General features: G+C 42.1%; 2 protein-coding genes and 1 long non-coding RNA gene across 4 annotated transcripts in view; 1 reads left to right on the top strand and 2 right to left on the bottom strand.

Annotated features, from left to right (window-relative positions):
* LOC109886088 (guanine nucleotide-binding protein G(olf) subunit alpha) overlaps positions 1–3586 on the bottom strand; it is a 117698-nt gene extending 114112 nt beyond the window's left edge. The window contains exon 1 of the mRNA XM_031806507.1: positions 2880–3586. Coding sequence (XP_031662367.1) covers positions 2880–3366 — 487 coding nt within the window. The 5' untranslated portion in view covers positions 3367–3586. The remainder of the gene's footprint in view (positions 1–2879) is intronic.
* Positions 3587–9011: 5425 nt separating this feature from the next.
* LOC109879705 (serine/threonine-protein kinase MAK) overlaps positions 9012–20494 on the top strand; it is a 52123-nt gene continuing 40640 nt past the window's right edge. Inside the window, exons 1-2 of one of the 2 annotated variants that reach the window (XM_020471872.2) lie at positions 9012–9141; positions 19468–19607. In XM_020471872.2, the coding sequence (XP_020327461.1) occupies positions 9130–9141; positions 19468–19607 (152 nt within the window). In that variant the 5' untranslated portion in view covers positions 9012–9129. The remainder of the gene's footprint in view (positions 9142–19467; positions 19608–20494) is intronic. The other variant, XM_020471870.2, reaches the window with a different exon arrangement.
* On the bottom strand, positions 10719–12811 carry LOC109879706 (uncharacterized). The gene is made up of 3 exons (XR_002253582.2): positions 12262–12811; positions 11431–11551; positions 10719–10970 (listed from the first exon to the last, which is right to left on the bottom strand). It is a non-coding gene; the product is annotated as an uncharacterized LOC109879706 (long non-coding RNA).

The following is a 20494-nucleotide window of genomic DNA, read 5'->3' as shown; positions in this document are numbered from 1 at the left end:
TTTGTTATATACCCTTTGTTGGGAATGACAGAGGTAAAACGTTTTCTGTAAGTCTTCACAAGGTTTTCAAACACTGTTGCTGGTATTTTGGCCCATTCCTCCATGCAGATCTCCTCTAGAGCAGTGATGTTTTGGGGCTGTTGCTGGGCAACACGGACTTTCAACTCCCTCCAAAGATTTTCTATGGGGTTGAGATCTGGAGACTGGCTAGGCCACTCCAGGACCTTGAAATGCTTCTTACGAAGCCACTCCTTCGTTGCCCGAGCGGTGAGTTTGGGATCATTGTCATGCTGAAAGACCCAGCCACGTTTCATATTCAATGCCCTTGTTGATGGAAGGAGGTTTTCACTCAAAATCTCATGATACATGGCCCCATTCATTCTTTCCTTTACACGGATCAGTCGTCCTGGTCCCTTTGCAGAAAAACAGCCCCAAAGCATGATGTTTTGGCCTGGACATGTACTGGCTTAAGCAGGGGGACACGTCTGGCACTGCAGAATTTGAGTCCCTGGCGGTGTAGTGTGTTACTGATGGTAGGCTTTGTTACTTTGTTCCCAGCTCTCTGCAGGTCATTCACTAGGACCCCCTGTGGGGTTCTGGGATTTTTGCTCACCGTTCTTGTGATCATTTTGACCCCACGGGGTGAGATCTTGCATTGAGCCCCAGATCGAGGGAGATTATCAGTGGTCTTGTATGTCTTCCATTTCCTAATAATTGCTCCCACAGTTGATTTCTTCAAACCAAGCTGCTTACCTATTTCAGATTCAGTCTTCCCAACCTGGTGCAGGTCTACAATTTTGTTTCTGGTGTCCTTTGACAGCTCTTTGGTCTTGGCCATAGAGGAGTTTGGAGTGTGACTGTTTGAGGTTGTGGACAGGTGTCTTTTATACTGATAACAAGTTCAAACAGGTGCCATTAATACAGGTAACGAGTGGAGGACAGAGGAGCCTCTTAAAGAAGAAGTTACAGGTCTGTGAGAGCCAGAAATCTTGCTTGTTTGTAGGTGACCAAATACTTATTTTCCACCATCATTTGCAAATAAATTCATTAAAAATCCTACAATGTGATTTTCTGGATTTTATTTCCTCATTTTGTCTGTCATAGTTGAAGTGTACCTATGATGAACATTACAGGCCTCTCTCATCTTTTTAAGTGGGAGAACTTGCACAATTGGTGGCTGACAAAATACTTTTTTGCCCCTATGTATAAAGACTAGGGTAGTGTGGATAGTTGTCCCCTATGTATAAAGACTAGGGTAGTGTGGATAGTTGTCCCCTATGTATAAAGACTAGGGTAGTGTGGATGGATGGCCCCTATGTATAAAGACTAGGGTAGTGTGGATAGTTGGCCCCTATGTATAAAGACTAGGGTGGATGGTTGGCCCCTATGTATAAAGACTAGGGTAGTGTGGATGGTTGGCCCCTATGTATAAAGACTAGGGTAGTGTGGATGGTTGGCCCCTATGTATAAAGACTAGGGTAGTGTGGATGGTTGGCCCCTATGTATAAAGACTAGGGTAGTGTGGATGGTTGGCCCCTATGTATAAAGACTAGGGTAGTGTGGATGGTTGGCCCCTATGTATAAAGACTAGGGTAGTGTGGATGGTTGGCCCCTATGTATAAAGACTAGGGTAGTGTGGATGGTTGGCCCCTATGTATAAAGACTAGGGTAGTGTGGATGGATGACCCCTATGTATAAAGATTAGGGTAGTGTGGATGGATGACCCCTATGTATAAAGAGTAGGGTAGTGTGGATGGATGACCCCTATGTATAAAGACTAGGGTAGTGTGGATGGTTGACCCCTATGTATAAAGAGTAGGGTAGTGTGGATGGATGACCCCTATGTATAAAGACGAGGATAGTGTGGTGGATGGTTGAGAGAAACCAAAAGAATGGAATTGTTTGAATGAGGCAATATAAACCCCTATATGGATCTGAACCTTGTCAGCAAACTGTTTAGATTTACTTTGAAAGCACCCCACTATGATCTGATGAAGCCAATTTTCCCACAGCACTGACACACTGGGTAACACATTGACATAGAGAAGGCCACGCTGTGTAAAGGCAATGGGTGGTGCAGACATGGAGATAGAATCTATAGAAAAGGCTTGTGTTAGTTACCCAGGCAATTTGACTGGTAAACTCAGGGTACATTTACAATGGCTGCCAGTCCAACCATTATGCCATTATTGACTTGAATGGAGAGACCCATTCTATTGATGATATGTATATGGGTGCAGATGGCTAAGACTAGAGGAAGGAATCATTTTAAACTTCGTGTGAATAAAAGCCCATTTAAAAAAATTTAAAACGTGTACATCTTCTATATTTAAAGTGTTGGGCTTTAGCCACTGGTCAGCCAACTGTAGCATCCATATTTTACACAACTCATATTTATGCTAGTGTGTGTGTGTGTGTGTGTGTGTGTGTATGAAACTAAGATGCGTTACAATAACAACCCGATCATCATTAGTGTTACTGTAACTGCAATCAAATATGATGTCGCGTTCACGTGCTAGTCAGAACTAAGACATTTGCGACTTGCCAAATGATTGAACGCAGCACGTGTATAACACTACAACCAGTTAGAAAATTCGAACATTTTAGAGTTTCCTAGTTCCAACTAGTAAGTGAACGCGACGTGAAACATATAGACAGGACAAGGGTAAAACTGGGCAGACGTAGAGGATGAAGTAGGCTATGATATTCAACGTCCATCTTCAGTTCAGTCAAATGACGACTGCCGGGGATACCATTTAACGTGGAAAACGGGAGTGATATAAGCACACGCAGCACTGACCTCTCTAGCGACCTGAAATGCCGCAGTTCACGACAAAATGGAGATGGTTAAATAATCTTCAAATAATGTGCCAACCTACCCAGTAATAGCAGCCGATGTGTCTGTTTGTACTCCCGTTTGAGCTCCTTTAACGCTCTGTCAATGTTCTTGCTGATTTTCTTCGCCTCCCTCTCGGCCTCCTTCTCCTCCACCAGCAGTTTGTCCCAGTTTTTCTGTTTTTGGGTGCTGGTTGTTTTCTGGAGCAGCTGTATTCGTCGACTGCGGTCCTTGCCCGTTCCCTTGCCTACTCCGCCTCCGTTCTGTATGAGCACTACATCGGTGCCCGTGTTGTCTCTACCGCGGGGCTCCCTGGGCGGGAGCTTGACTGTGTCCCCATGGCGTACTTGGCTGCTACCGTCTCGGAGCGACGAAGTCTCGCCATAACCCCCTGTGTCCTCTTGACGAGTTCCCCCGGCTCGGCAAGGTACAGCTGGGTCTGGCGGCTGATCCGAGTCCGAGGTAGCGTTTGAAATAGACCCGCTCAGGTCCCCGAAGAGCCGGGGACGCAAACTGTAGCACAGCCCCATGTTGGTGTGGCCAATATTTTTCCTCTGCAAATGTGGTATTTCATAAATTTAAATATACAAAAAAATCCACCTTCACGTACCAGGTCTAGCACGAGATCGTTACATTGGAGCTCCAATGATGTGATTAAATTCAATATTTGATCCGAAAAGGTGAATGAATTATGCTCCAACATTTGCTATATGTCATTTAGCATTTTTCACCAGTCAGCCTCCGTAGCTCCGTAGTTAGTGGATCACCTGATACCATACTGGACACTGCGGGTCCACCTTACCGTAAGTCAACCAAAAGCATAAGCAGGCGAAAAAAGTCAGCCATCCACTGTGCGATTGCACCAAATCTACTGGGCGCTTTTTTAGGGGAAAGACACAGAACGTCATTCACTACAGTAAGGCCATTTCGAGAAAGAATGCTGGTCATGGATTTTTAATTTTATACGTAAAAAGACCACACTAGTGTCTGGATGCCCAGTAGTTATCAAATGTTATTGGTCACATACACATGGTTCGCAAGATGTCATCGCGAAATGATTGCGCTTCTATAACCTCAGCAAAAAAAGAAACATCCTCTCATTGTCAACTGCGTTTATTTTCAGCAAACTTAACATGTGTAAATATTTGTATTTAGTTCCACAGACATATGACTAACATAAATGGAGTAATATGTCCCTGAACAAAGGGGGGGGGGGGGGTCAAAATCAAAAGTAACAGTTGTGGCCACCAGCTGCATTAAGTACTGCAGTGCATCTCCTCCTCATGGACTGCACCAGATTTGCCAGTATTTGCTGTGAGATGTTACCCCACTCTTCCACCAAAGCACCTGCAAGTTCCTGGACATTTCTGGGGGGAATGGCCCTAGCCCTCACCCTCCAATCCAATGGGTTCCAGATGTACTCAATGGGATTGAGATCCGGGCTCTTCGCTGGCCATGGCAGAACACTGACATTCCTGTCTTGCAGGAATCACGCAGGAAATCACGCACAGAACAAGCAGTATGGCTAGTGGCATTGTCATGTCAGGATGAGCCTGCAGGAAGGGTACCACATGAGGGAGGAGGATGTCTTCCCTGTAACGCACAGCGTTGAGATTGCCTGCAATGACAACAAGCTCAGTCCGATGATGCTGTGACACACCGCACCAGACCATGATGGACCCTCCACCTCCAAATCGATCCGCCTCCAGAGTACAGGCCTCGGTGTAATGCTCATTCCTTCAACGATAAACGCAAATCCGACCATCACCCCTGGTGAGACAAAACCACGACCCGTCAGTGAAGAGCACTTTTTGCCAGTCCTGTCTGGTCCAGCGACGGTGGGTTTGTGCCCATAGGCGACATTGTTGCCGGTGATGTATGGTGAGGACCTACCTTACAACAGGCCTACAAGCCCTCAGTCCAGCCTCTCTCAGCCTATTACGGACAGTCTGAGCACTGATGGAGGGATTGTGCGTTCCTGGTGTAACTCGGGCAGTTGTTGTTGCCATCCTGTACCTGTCCCGCAGGTGTGATGTTCGGATGTACCGATCCTGTGCAGGTGTTGCTACACGTGGTCTGCCAGTGCGAGGACGATCAGCTGTCCATCCTGTCTCCCTGTAGTGCTGTCTTCGGCGTCTCACAGTACGGACATTGCAATTTATTGCCCTGGCCACATCTGCAGTCCTCATGCCTCCTTACAGCATGTCTAAAGCACGTTAACGCAGATGAGCAGGGACCTTATGCATCTTTCTTTTGGTGCTTTCCAGGGTCAGTAGAAAGGCCTCTTTAGTGTCCTAAGTTTTCATAACTGACCTTAATTGCCTACCGTCTGTAAGCTGTTAGTGTCTTAACGACCGTTCCACAGGTGCATGTTCATTAATTGTTTATGATTCATTGAACAAGCATGGGAAACAGTGTTTTAAACCCTTTACAATGAAGATCTGTCAAGTTATTTGGATTTTTATGAATTATCTTTGAAAAACAGGGTCCTGAAAAAGGGACATTACTTAGATTTGTGTGTATTAGGTATTTGTTGTGGAATTGTTAGATATTGCTGCACAGTCAGAACTAAACTCATCAAAAAAAGAAAAGGAATGGATGAGAATATATACATTTAATTTTATGGATGAGCAATGACAGAGTGGCATAGGCTAAGATGCAATAGATGGTATAGAATACAGTATGAGATGAGTAATGCAAGATATGTAAACATTAAAGTAGCATTATTAAAGTGACTAGTGTTCCATTAATTAAAGTGGCCAATGATTTCAAGTCTGTATGTAGGCAGCAGCCTCTCTATGTTAGTGATGACTGTTTAACAGTCTGATGGCCTTGAGATAGAAGCTGTTTTTCAGTCTTCTGGATGGTAGCGGGGTGAACAGGCAGTGGCTCGGGTGGTTGTTGTCCTTGATTATCTCTTTGGCCTTCCTGTGACATCGGGTGGTGTAGGTGTCCTGGAGGGCAGGTAGTTTGTCCCCTGGTGATGCGTTGTGCAGACCTCACTACCCTCTGGAGAGCCCTGCGGTTGTGGGCAGGGCAGTTGCCATACCAGGTGGTGATGCTCTCAATTGTGCGTCTAAATGTTTGTGAGGGTTTTAGGTGACAAGCCAAATTTCTTCAGCCTCCTGAGGTCCTTCTTCACCACACTATCTGTGTGGGTGGACCATTTTCTGCATGCCAGTAGTTGTGATGCTGTCTATAGTTATAGGCCTAGGCATTGTGAAAGGCATGTTGTTGGTGAGTAATGCATGATGGGACATGTTCTGCACAGGCTTCCAACTGTGTTCCACCTTCAAAACGATCATTGGGCATGTTTTACCCAATTGTCTTTGTACCCCCTTTCCTTAAATCTTTGTGTTGAGGCCCGTGGTCAGTTCCTGATAAGAAGCATCAGATCTGCATATTCTTCTGATGAGACTGATTTGACTTATAGGGAGACTTTTAATAAGTGGACGTGGATGAAAGCTGTCACCTCTAAGGAGAGTATTCCTGTCCATAGGTTTCCTATAGAGATCTGTAAGAGAGGGAGGTTTTGTCCTTAATAACCATCACATCATGAAAACTGATTTGTGATCATAGTTAATGGTGACGAGAAGGCGTTCATTCATAGAGTTTAGATTAGCACGGAATTCCAAAAAGGTCTTCCTGGGTGCCTGTATAGATCACGGAAATGTCATCCAAATATCTCAGAATTAGGAGAAGATTAGAGAGAGAAAGGGGTTAAGGTGTGGATTCAGCACCATGTGTTTTTCATTCATTCCTAGATATAGATTAGCATAATTAGCGGCCATAGTGCTCCGCATCGCTGTCCCTTTTGGTCTGAAGGAAAAAGTCTCCTCTGAAGAGAAAATATTTGGAGGTTAGTACCAGTTTAGCCAAGTCCACAATTCATATTGGTGCTGGGAAGAGCATTAGGTGGATGTTCATTGAGGTAGAACATGAGGGCCTCTAGGCCACCCTGATGGGGGATGTTAGTATATAGACTAGTGACATCAAAAGTACACAGAATCTAATTTTCAGGTATATGGTCCACAGATTTCAAAAGATTAATAAAATCAAGAGTGGGGACGAAGATCACCCAGGGTTTCACAAAATGGTCTACAAAAGTAGAGATATTCTCTGTCAGAGATCCGGACCTACTCACAATGGGCCTGCCTGGTATAGGTGGTGTCATGCTCTTGTGAATTTTGGGTAGAGCGTATATGACAGGTGTTTGGGCAGTCAACTTTCATAAATTTATATTCTGTTTTTGTCATTTCCCCTTCATCGTTTTTTTGGGGACAATTTATCATGGATCGGAGACTTGAATTGATTAGTAGGGTCCTTTGGGAGTCTTTTGTAAAAATGCATCATCACTAAGTTGTCTCAGAATTTCCTTTTCATGGTCTGCTGCGTTTAGTATCACTGTTGCACCTCCTTTGTTGTCAGGTTTAGTAATGATACTGGAGTCCTTTTTCAGTTCCATAAGAGTGTTCTTCAGCTTTTTTAGCCTATCACCTGTGCCATAAAAGTCTGGGCCTCTTGAGAGAGGCAGTAGAACACTCACATGCAAGGCTTGAATGAGGTTGGGGTTAGTGTCTGGGGTTGGAGAAAAAGTTTGTGATATATGCAGACCTGCAATTTGTGAAGAATCTGTGCACCTGGAACGCACCCAAATTGAGAGGCAGTTTTGTACCACTAGATGGCGCTAATGTATTACAAAAAAAAGATGAGGGTGGGAAACATTTATTTACTTTATGTTTGCCTTGTTTAAATTTATTTTAACGATGGTAACAATGGTAACATATTCTTCCCAAACTAAGGACTGTCCTCCTGATGCTTTCTCTCTTTTAAAAAATGACTTTACCCTGTCTTTGGACTACAAGTCCCATAAAGCATTGTGTTTATCATTCTGACAGCATTCTCCAGTCTCCCTCTATAGAGCCCCACAGTGGAGATTTCATAATGCCCATAAAACCTAGCGGTCAAACAGGGAAATTGTTCCAATCGTTTTTCCACGGTTCATTTTTCACATAGGTAAATTTAGAAACCCTTCAAATAAGGGCTGTGTTTTGTGTAGACTCACCCTGGTGTGACGTTTTGATCACCATGTTAATCAGACAAGGGGACCTATCAATATATTAATCTCTATTTACTCTGACTTGAAAAGGCTAATTAGCATCAAAGTAGATAGACATCATGCAAAACTACATATCCCTGCAAACACCTGTACGTCATCGCTAGCTGACACCTTTGCTAATGGTATTGTGTACATTTAAAACTTGCACAGGACAGTTCATAGAATTTTACATTTAAAGAAATTTTGCCATATTCATTACTACATTTAGCTAACATAGTTCATCCAGAGATTCTTACCGTTGCCTCGATTCGTCAGTCTCATCCAGATCCTAATGGGATTTCTAGTTCTTTCTGATAGCCACATTAGCAGCTAATTAGCATTTTGGGGTGGGGAATATACAGGTGAGAAATATTGATAAAAGTCACCTTTATTCTAGGGAGATTTACACAGTTATCAAAACGTCACACCAGGGTGAGCCTACACAAAACAACGCCCTAATTCTAAGGGTTTCTAAAATTCCCTATGGGAAAAATGAATGGAACCCTTTCCCTGTTTGACCGCTAGGTGTTATGGGTATTATGACTCATACTGTGGTACTCTATGGTCCCCAGTTGCCAGAGATACTTTTGAGGAGATGGGAAACTCTGTTGAAGCCAATTGTGTCCTTTGACCAATGGTCCGCGCGGTGCATTCTAGGTGATTCTGAGAAAAGGCGAGCACTCCTTCAAGAAGCGAATAGGAGTCAATTGGGCGCCAGCTCCAAAAAAACACAACATGAATATCGTCAAACAAAAAGTACAACATTACACATATTTTCCAAGATGTAAGATAATTAACTTTCGATCTGTAATATTATATATATTTGCCACCGTGACATAACGTACTTTCGAGGACTATAGGCACTTTTCTCGACTCATACGCAGATTTTTTTTAGAAGGGATTGCGTGACGATATTCTTAGCAACCACGTGACGGGAATGACAACCTGAACGCGATTGGTCAAAAGTCTGCTGGGGTGGGGCGTTTAAACGTTCCGCCATTCTTTGTCCAATGGGATTTCTCATCTCACCCTTCCTGTAATATTTCTGCCGTTGCCAAGGACAACGGAAGCCGCTCCTTGTACAATAGGGAAGTTATTGTTATTGTACTGTCTTCACCGCTGCATTATTTTTTTTCTTCACAAAACAGAAACTCATCTTGCTTTATTCTTGGACTAAAAAGAGGACAAAAACAAAATGTCTTTATTGGTAGGTATGTTAATTAATGTAATACCACAGTTTCTGAATGTTGCATGAGAACGGTGTTGTTTATGGTAGGCCAATGTAATGATGTGTGTTATTTATGTGTTTGTTTATCTTGTTAACTAGCTAACGCTAGCTAGCTAACAGTAGAAGTTACGGGTTGTTGCTTATTACGTAGGTATATTATATATGCCCCTTTACCCCATACCACACTAATGAAGTTGAACTGTCGTGCCAATAATTATTTTACTTTCTCTCTGTCTGAGGGACTTTCTAATCTGGTAGGATGGAGAGTAGAGGTCTACATAGGATTAGAGAAATGTCTACGACAGCCAATATATGTCAGAGAAAGAACAAGAACTCACTTGTTTCCTCAACAACATTCAACACAGACAAGTCATTCATTTTGAAGTTGTCTGTTTTTAATGGACAAATTGTGTGCATGCTGGCCAGGGTTGTACCAAATGACTGTTGGTAGGCTGTATCCAGCGCTACAGGCTAGCCCAATCAGGACCTGTTTTCACCTGGGGTAATCAGTTAAAGCCTCTTTGCTGGTTTCCCCTGTAACCTCAGGGACCAGTTCCATAAAACATCTTCAGTTAATTTTCCCCTTAAAGTCAGTTGCACAACATTTTTTAAGGCGAATTTATCCCTTAAATTAAGTGAAAAATGTATCGGTGCCCATGAGGTCCCTTAAGTGTTTCATTCACTACGCACGCTGTAAAGTATAAACTAATAACCAGGAAGCAAGTACAGGGAGTGAATGTAATCAATTTAATTTAATAAACGAACATGGAACAAAACAAGAACCTCGAGTAGTGTACAGACATGAAACATATAAACAGAAACAATAACGCCTGAGGAAAGAACAAAGGGAGTGACAGATATATGGGAAGTAATCGAGTCCAGGTGAGTCTCATGAGGCGCGAGAACGATGGGTCAAATCGTCGTACCGATTTATTACACAATTAATGTAATACCTCGTCAGCTCGGGGATTCGATCCGGCAACCACAAGACTACCTGCCAGCCGCCCTAGGCATACCTAAAGCCGCTACTGCTTGTAATTATCATTTTTCACTTGCTTTCTTCAAGTGTCAAATGCCATTTTTTGTACACGTGATTTTTTTCACTTGTCCAGTGTGTTTACAGGCGGGTTGAACACCTGTTACGGGCATTTTACACGCGTTCATTACACCTGTTCAGTCTATTGGGGAAGGAATGGCGTTTTTGGATAATTGCCAAAAACAACTTATTTGGTAGCGAACGTCACATTTTTTTAAAGCATTTATGAATTTTTTTTAAAGCACAAAGACTTCATAATTCACAAAGGTATTTTTCCATTTTAATTAGCTATCCATCATTTTTCCTTGTCTAAAGTATCAAGTGTGTGTGTATATATATATATACACACAGTTATGACTCTTTCCATCCACCAGATGGGATTGTTTTGCGACAAGTTCCAACTTTTCCAAAACCCCATCTGTTTGATGAAAAATGGTAGTAGACATTTCCCCGATCATAGTCTAGCTCAAAACTAATGAAACTGTTTCAGCATGTAAAAAGTAACAGTACAAAAATAAAATTAGTTTTGACTGAGATATTTAATAAATGCTTCAAAACAATACATACTATAGACCAGCTAAATTACTCACATCCAGCATTAAAAAAAACAGAAACAGAATAAACTAAAATAATTCTGTATTCATTTCAGATGTAACAATTGTTCATGAAGCAAACATTGTATGATTTGGTGAAGATGTGGGAGAAAGAAGCTGTCTGTTTTCCTCCCCCTCCTTCATCCGTGGTGCTTGTTCAACTTAGCATTTGGTGATTCCTGTGAACAGTCATAAACATGTCATTCTGAACAGCAACATCTTCCTAATAAGAATTTAGACCAGTTGACAATTCAACATAATATGTCATTCTGAACAGCAACATCTTCCTAATAAGAATTTAGACCAGTTGACAATCCAACATAATTCAGTCCTGTTCATGTTGATGACCAGTACAACATGAGACAGATAATAAGACATGGTATATCAGACTGTACACCCCGGGTATGAGTCAATATTACATGTTTACTGTTGCAATTACGTTGGTAACCTTGGATTTGTAGTATATGGCCAATATACCATGGCTAAGGGCTGTATCCAGGCATGACGCAACGCATATACAGCCCTAAGCCTTGGTATATTGTCCATATACCACAAACCCCTGAGGTGCCTTATTACTTAAATATAACACAGATGCATGTGAGGTTTCAAATAATGTTACTACTACTAGCTTGCTCTCACCCCGCTTCTCCTAGACATGTTTATCTGATATAGCTAGTTGTTATTGTTCTAGCTTGCTCATCCAAAGCAGGCTTTTGTCCTCCTCTTCAGATGCTTTGACCTCCTGATCATCATGTTGTGGCTGTAACATGGACAATGCATGAGAACAACTAGATTCACTCTTAGAAAAAAAGTGTTCCAGAAAGGTTTGTCAGCTGTCCCCATAGTATAACCCTTTTTGATTCCCGGTAGAACCCCTTTGGGTTCCATGTAGAACCCTCTGTGGAAAGGGTTATACATGTAACAAAACACAGTTCTACCTGGAACAAAACACAGTTCTACCTGGAACAAAACACGGTTCTACCTGGAACAAAACACGGTTCTACCTGGAACAAAACACGGTTCTACCTGGAACAAAACACGGTTCTACCTGGAACAAAACACGGTTCTACCTGGAACAAAACACGGTTCTACCTGGAACAAAACACGGTTCTACTTGGAACAAAACACGGTTCTACTTGGAACCAACAAGCTGAATAACTCAAGTTGTAGATACCACTTTTTTTCCTATGACTGTAGTAGCTTCATCAGATTTACATTTTCAGGAAAAGCAGCTCATTTAGCAAACCAATAAAATGTCTCTCTGATATAACTAGCTAGTAATTCTTTTTCTATAGGCTTTCCTCCTCCTCCTCGCTGGTCTGCAGATGCTTGAGTACTTTACATTTCCTAGAACTAAACAACTTTCAGATTAGACATCTTCAGGAAAATCACCTAATTTAGCAAGCCAATAAAAATACCTATTGCATTGGTTCAACCTTGAAATATAGCTACTCAAAATAGAGATCTTACCTTTTTATCTCTGTAGCAGTTTGCTTTCACCTGGTCTGGGCACTGCACCAGCCAGATCTTATTCCCCATTCTCTATTGTCTAGATTCTGCAAGGAGCTAACCTGTTCTCCTAAACAATTTGCTAATAGTTAGGTTAGCCAACATGAGTAAATAAATCTCAGCTTGCTAACTAGCAAAGCCAACCAATTTCACAATGTAAACAATTATTTTCTAAACGAATATTAGTCTCAACCAAATGACAAGTACAAAGAACTATTGCTCTGTTCCAACAACGCAACAACCATTAGTTATAGTCTAGACGGAAGACTATTGCTAACTAGCCATGCTATTGTAATGAAAATAAGCTAGCTAGCCAGCGCCAGCTTTGTAGTTGGAATGTAATTTGGGAAAAAGTCGTTATAATTTCTTCCTCCATTTTTCTCACCAACGCCTTTACTCATTTTAACAATTTGATCCATATTTAGAAACATGTCCTCCCTCCCTGAGCAAGCGATTCATCGCAACAGGCCGGAAGTCAAACTCACGGCGGAAATTGATGCGAGAAGGGCTAAAATGCGGTACTTTCAGACGCATGAAACGTACCTGTTACTACACAGGTGTTCAGTGGCACAGTTTCATGCGTCTGAATGTACAATATTCAAATGTTTTAATCACCTGTGAATGCACACCGAACAGGTGTAATGAACGGGTGTAAAAAATGCCCATAACAAGCGTTCATATCAAGACGATTTGAAACTCATAACGAGCGCCAGAGAGGAGCTGGAGTAGACGAGACAGTAATTTAGCTTGACGTGCTAGAAAATAATAGGATAAGAAACGTGTTTTATTGTCTTCTGAATCAAATTGTTTCTCCTGTCCTGAATGTAGAAGTAATTCTATTTTGCGAGCTCCCACAATGAATGGCATCTTTTTTGGCGAGAGGTTTATTCGGTGAATAATGGTCGACTCCATGGTAACCAGAGATTCTTTCTGCCTTACATTACTTTAAACTACCATAAAACGCTTAAGTTATGCCCTTATGGCGGGTAGGTTTGTTGGGCCAGTAACCGAAAGGTTGCTGGGATCACATTAATTCGTAGTCCCTTGGACATTCTACCACCACTACTTGAAAGGTAAAAGTGAAGAAGTGTAGTCGTTTTCTTTCTGTGTTTCTAGAAGAGATGTCCTAGCTCCCCTGTGCTTGTCGTTATTCTGATCTGAGACCCACCCCGTGGCATTGTGATCCTCGTCAGTCAGTGTGTCTGTTCTCCCAGAAGAAAGTAGCCTACTGTAGCTGCTGTGTGTTGACTGCTACTCATGATGACTGACTCTACTATGGGGCTGCGTTTGGGACCAGGACCGGGACCAGGCCCGACCTCTCCGCTGAAGGTGAAAAGAGACTCCTCAACAGCACCCTGTCTGCATTCTTTACCCCTGAGACTCCGCACTCTGCATTCTATGCCATTCTAGAATGCAGTGTGTGTAGTCCAGGGTCGTGTGCAGACCTTTCAGGGGCATGTGCTTAACAACAACAAAAAATCATAACATAACAAAAACCACTGTTGCAAAAATGTTAACATTTTTTAGCATAGTCCTATTTAACAGCACACTCACTCATCATCACAAATTGTAAGCAAGCTAGTTAAGTGCCTCCTAAACATGATTGGCATCGGAAAAAGAGGATGGGCTATCAGCTGATCGTTGATGATTTATGCAAATCTGCTGGTTAGCTAGCTCGATTTCTTTTACAGATTTTTTTTAGATTTATATTCAATGCTCGTATCAAATAACTCAATAATGTAATATTCATAAGGTTTCAACTCAATATATGATACTGGTGTTTTATGAGGATCCCTATTAGCTGTTGAGAAAGCAGCAGCTACTCTTCCTGGGGTCCACACAAAACATGAAACATAATACAGAATATTAACAGACAAAAACAGATCAAGGACAGAACTAACTAGCCTACATATCAATACATACACACAAAATATCTTGGTCCAATACGGGAGAGGCGTTGTGGCGTGAGGTGTTGCTTTATCTGTTTTTTGAAACCAGGTTTGCTGTTTATTTGAGCGATATGAGATGGGAGTTCCAAGCAATAACGGCTCTATATAATACTGTACACTTTCTTGAATTTGTTCTGGATTTTGGGGACTGTGAAAAGTCCTCTGGTGGCATGTCTGGTGGGGTAAGTCTCTGTGCCAGAGCTGTGTGTAAGTTGACTATGCGAACAATTTGGAATTTTCCAAACAATGTTTCTTATTAAAAGAAGAAGTGATAGAAAAGCGTAGAGGGCCTAGAGAGCTTCCCTGCGGTACACCATACCTTTCGTGTTTGACATTAGAGAGGCTTCCATTAAAGAGAACCCTCTGAGTTCTGTGAGATAGATAGCTTTAAATCCACAATGTGGCAGAGGTTGAAAATACATACGTTTTCTCAACAAAAGGTTATGGTCGATAATATCAAAGGCTGCACTGAAATCTACAATCTTATTATCAATTGTTTTCAACCAATCATCAGTCATTTGTGTCAGTGCAGTACATGTTGAGTGCCTTTCTGTATAAGCATGCTGAAAGTTTGTTGTCAATTTGTTAACAGCAAAATAGCATTGTATTTGGTCAAACACAATTTTTTCTAACAGTTTCTCTTGAGCTGGCAACAAGCTGATAGGTCTGCTGTTAGAACCAGTAAAGGCCGCTTTACCATTCTTGGGTAGCGGAATGACTTTGGCTTCCCTCCAGGCCTGAGGACAAAGACTTTCCTCTAGACTCAGATAAAAGATCTGACAGATATGAGTGGCTATAGAGTCAGTAGGAGTGGCTATAGAGTCAGATACCATCCTCAGTAGGAGTGGCTATAGAGTCAGTAGGAGTGGCTATAGAGTCAGCTACCATCCTCAGTAGGAGTGGCTATAGAGTCAGATACCATCCTCAGTAGGAGTGGCTATAGAGTCAGTAGGAGTGGCTATAGAGTCAGCTACCATCCTCAGTAGGAGTGGCTATAGAGTCAGCTACTATCCTCAGTAGGAGTGGCTATAGAGTCAGCTATCATCCTCAGTAGGAGTGGCTATAGAGTCAGTAGGAGTGGCTATAGAGTCAGCTACCATCCTCAGTAGGAGTGGCTATAGAGTCAGTAGGAGTGGCTATAGAGTCAGCTATCATCCTCAGTAGGAGTGGCTATAGAGTCAGTAGGAGTGGCTATAGAGTCAGCTATCATCCTCAGTAGCTTTCCATCTAAGTTGTCAATGCCAATTATCGATGATAATCATTTTTCCACCTCTCCCACACTAACTTTACTCAATTCTAATTTGCAATGCTTTTCTATCATTATGAGTTTTTTATGCATGAATGCGATTGCCCACTGTTCATTGCTGGCATTTCCTGCCTAAGTTTGCCCACTTTGCCAATGAAGTAATCATTAGAATAATTGGCAACATCAAATGGTTTTGTGATGGATAAGCCATCTGAGTGGATGAAAGATGGAGGTGAATTTGTCATTCTGCCCATAATTTCATTTAAAAGTGCTCCAATGTTTTTCTCCCAACATTCTTTATATCATTGATCTTGGCTTCATAATACAGGTTCTTCTTCTTCTTCTTCTTCTTTGTTTAGTCACATAACTTCTCAGTTTGCAGTAAGTCAGCCAGTCAGATGTGCAGCCAGACTTATTAGCCACTCCTTTTGCCCCATCTCTTTCAACCATACAGTTTTGAACTTCCTCATCAATCCATGGAGCCTTAACAGTTCTAACAGTCAGTTTCTTAACAGGTTCATGTTTATTAATAATTGGAAGAAGCAATTTCATAAATTCATCAAGTGCAGCATCTGGATGCTCCTCATTAATCACATCAGACCAACAAATGTTTTTAACATCATCCACAGAAGAGTCACAGCAAAATATTTTGTATGATCTGTTATACACTATTTTAGGCCCAACTTTTGGAACTTTGTCTTTCCTGCATATAGCCACTATATTGTGATCACTGCATCCAATGGGTACGGATACAGCTTTAGAACAAAGTTCTACAGTATTAGGAAAAATGTGATCAATACATGTGGATGATCTTGTTCCTGTAGTGTTTGTAAACACCCTGGTAGGTTGACTAATAACCTGAACCAGATTACAGGCACTGGTTACAGCGAGGTTCTGTCTACACTTGATACTTACATGCGACTTCTGCTATTGGAATACAAAGACCGCATTGAAAAGACGCACACAAGTTGATTTGTGGTCTGATTTGTGTTCAGATCTGTCTGGCCACTTCAGGTGGTGTTCAGTGATGCATTGTGTGCAGATTTCTCCTCAGTCTGGACGCAATCAGGCTACTGAAAGTGTATGCAGTAGGGCTGTCCGCAACAACAACAAAAATATTGGTTGACAAAAACTCATCTGTTCTTTCGACCAATGGTCAACATTTTCAAACGTGTATTTTTCCATATAAAATCAACTATATGCATTGAGCTTGTCTGATGCTTTAAGCTCACGGTTTGGTGAAATAAGACACAAATGACTCAAGAGGGAGCCAGAGATCTAGATAACCAGAATTTAAAAAAAATACTAACCTGACCAAAACCATTCTCCTCCCGCTCCTGCTAGCTTTAGCAGATTCTGCCATTACTCTCTGAAGTTGCCAGTAATAGGCTACAAGAGAAGTCGGCAACCTTTTCTCATGTGGAATGTCAATTTATCTGACCACTGATCTGCGTGACAGTTTTGGTTTTCATTTGCACATTTTTGTGGAACAGTTTAATTTATTTTATAATATCTCAAAATCATTGTCATGTGGATAATCAAAATTCTATCCAAATCTAAAAAATGCAACAAACTTGAAACATTGTATAAAATATTCGGGGTCCTCAATTTCCCACGCCAGCGAGCTCGGGACAGACACTGCTGTAGGCTATCTGCGCTAGTGATAAGAAGCAGTGCTTTACTTGGGCAGGAGCCCAGCGGAGCTGAGTATCAACACCTCACATTTTCTACTGCTTGAGCTCCTGTTCCTCTTATAGAATATCAGCTCAACAGTATTGTGGAACACCTAAATATAAACAGTACCAGCAACCAAAATGATTACCAGAACTTATTTCAGTCCAAGTCAAGCACTGATAAGAAGTAATCAGGTAGGACTATTTGTATGGTGTATCTATTGGATCAGAGCACTGATAAGAAGTAATCAGGTAGGACTATTTGTATGGATCAGAGCACTGATAAGAAGTAATCAGGTAGGACTATTTGTATGGTGTTTCCACTGGATCAGAGCATGACATTGTTCCCTTTCACGCTGAGTGGTTATCGAAAGGGAGAGAGCTGGAAACATCTTTCAAATACATTGAGGAACTATTGACATTTTCAATGGATGGAAAAACAGACTTCGTTCACTTTCTGTTTGAGGTGAAGAAAACATTGAGAAGCTCCACAGCTCATTGGTGGTGGGGCGTTAACCAATCAGAAACACTATCAGATCCCCAAATGGGCACATTATTATGCCTCTGTTTTCACGCAGGCCAGGTAGCCTATAGGCCTACTTCTATGTGTAATCAGGTAGTCAGGTAGTCTATAGGTCTACTTCTATGTAATCAGGTAGTCTATAGGTCTACTTCTATGTAATCAGGTAGTCTATAGGTCTACTTCTATGTGTCATCAGGTAGTCTATAGGTCTACTTCTATGTGTAATCAGGTAGTCAAGTAGTCTATAGGTCTACTTCTATGTGTAATCAGGTAGTCAAGTAGTCTATAGGTCTACTTCTATGTAATCAGGTAGTCTATAGGTCTACTTCTATGTGTCATCAGGTAGTCTATAGGTCTACTTCTATGTGTCATCAGGTAGTCTATAGGTCTACTTCTATGTGTCATCAGGTAGTCTATAGGTCGACTTCTATGTGTCATCAGGTAGTCTATAGGTCTACTTCTATGTGTAATCAGGTAGTCTATAGGTCTACTTCTATGTGTCATCAGGTAGTCTATAGGTCTACTTCTATGTGTCATCAGGTAGTCTATAGGTCTACTTCTATGTGTCATCAGGTAGTCTATAGGTCTACTTCTATGTGTCATCAGGTAGTCTATAGGTCTACTTCTATGTGTCATCAGGTAGTCTATAGGTCTACTTCTATGTGTCATCAGGTAGTCTATAGGTCTACTTCTATGTGTCATCAGGTAGTCTATAGGTCTACTTCTATGTGTCATCAGGTAGTCTATAGGTCTACTTCTATGTGTGCTCGTTCTTACTCAACATTCACAAGAGCGCTCCAAACTAAAGACAATGACTAAATTGAATTGAAGTGAAAAAAACTCGTAGATGGAATGAAATAAACCAAATCCTTGTGTTCCATAAGTTGTGCTCTCTGCAAACAACGTGTCCACTCCGACAATGAGAACAGGAAAAGGAATAATAATCTCCTTAACAGCTGATAGTCAGACCCCTTGGCTTTTTCCACATTTTGCAACATTTCAGCCTTATTCTAAAAATGGATTATATACATTTTCTTCCTCGTCAATCTACACACAATACCCCATAATGACAAAGGGATTATTATTTAAAAAATAATTAAAAAACAGAAATACCTTATTTCCATCAGTATTCAGAACCTTTGCTATGAAACTCAACATTGAGCTCAGGTGCATCCTGTTTCCATTGATCATCCTTGAGACGTTTCTACAATTTGATTGGAGTGCACCTGTGGTCAATTCAATTGATTGGACATTATTTGGAAAGGAACACACCTGTCTATATAAAGGTCCCACAGTTGACAGTGCATGTCAGAGCAAAAAAACAAGCCATGAGGCTGAAGGAGTTGTCCGTAGAGCTCCGAGACAGGATTGTGTCGAGGCACAGATCTGGGGAAGGGTACGTAAACATTTCTGCAGCATTGAAGGTTCTCAAGAACACAGTGGCCTCCATCATTCTTAAACGGAAGAAGTTTGGAACCACCAAGACTCCTCCAGGGGCTGGCCGCCCGGCCAAACTGAACAATCGGGGGACAAGGACCTTGGTCAGGGAGGTGAAAAAAACAATTGAATCGATTTTTAGAATAAGGCTGTAATGTAACAACGTGGAAAAAGTCAAAGGGGTTTGAATACTTTCCAAATGCACTGTATACAGTATGCAACATCCCAAATGACACCCAATTCCCTATGTAGCTCTCTTCCTGATCAAAGCAGTGCAATATAGAGAATAGGGCTCCATTTGCTACGTTGTAACGCTTTCCTACCCACTCTCCGCTGAAGGAGCAGCAGCAGGGTTGGAACGCGGCCCCGCGGTGGGAGATGAACCGCTATACCACCATGAGACAGCTGGGGGACGGGACCTTCGGCAGCGTGCTCATGGGCAAGAGCAACGAATCTGGAGAACTGGTGGCCATCAAGAGGTGAGGGCATGGGTGAAGGGGGTGTTGGGAGGCTGTGGGGGTGTTGGGAGGCTGTGGGGGTGGTAGGTGGTGGGGGTGGTGGGAGGCTGTGGGGGTGGTGGGAGGCTGCGGTGGTGGTGACTATCATTCCTTTCCTCAGGATACTTCAACTGGTGACTATCATTCCTTTCCTCAGGATACTTCAACTGGTGACGATCATTCCTCAGGATACTTCAGCTGGTGACGATCATACCTCAGGATACTTCAACTGGTGACTATCATTCCTTTCCTCAGGATACTTCAGCTGGTGACGATCATTCCTCAGGATACTTCAGCTGGTGACGATCATACCTCAGGATACTTCAACTGGTGACTATCATTCCTTTCCTCAGGATACTTCAACTGGTGACTATCATTCCTTTCCTCAGGATACTTCAACTGGTGACTATCATTCCTTTCCTCGGGCTCTACAACTGGTGACTATCATTCCTTTCCTCAGGATACTTCAGCTGGTGACTTTCATTCCTTTCCTCAGGATACTTCAACTGGTGACTATCATTCCTTTCCTCAGGATACTTCAACTGGTGACTATCATTCCTTTCCTCAGGATACTTCAGCTGGTGACGATCATTCCTCAGGATACTTCAGCTGGTGACGATCATACCTCAGGATACTTCAACTGGTGACTATCATTCCTTTCCTCAGGATACTTCAGCTGGTGACGATCATTCCTCAGGATACTTCAGCTGGTGACGATCATACCTCAGGATACTTCAACTGGTGACTATCATTCCTTTCCTCAGGATACTTCAACTGGTGACTATCATTCCTTTCCTCAGGATACTTCAACTGGTGACTATCATTCCTTTCCTCGGGCTCTACAACTGGTGACTATCATTCCTTTCCTC

This window comes from Oncorhynchus kisutch, linkage group LG27 (genome assembly GCF_002021735.2).
Source record: "Oncorhynchus kisutch isolate 150728-3 linkage group LG27, Okis_V2, whole genome shotgun sequence".
NCBI lineage: Eukaryota > Metazoa > Chordata > Actinopteri > Salmoniformes > Salmonidae > Oncorhynchus > Oncorhynchus kisutch.
The sequence above is the reverse complement of the archived record's forward strand: the minus strand, read 5'-3'. Positions and strand labels throughout refer to the sequence as shown.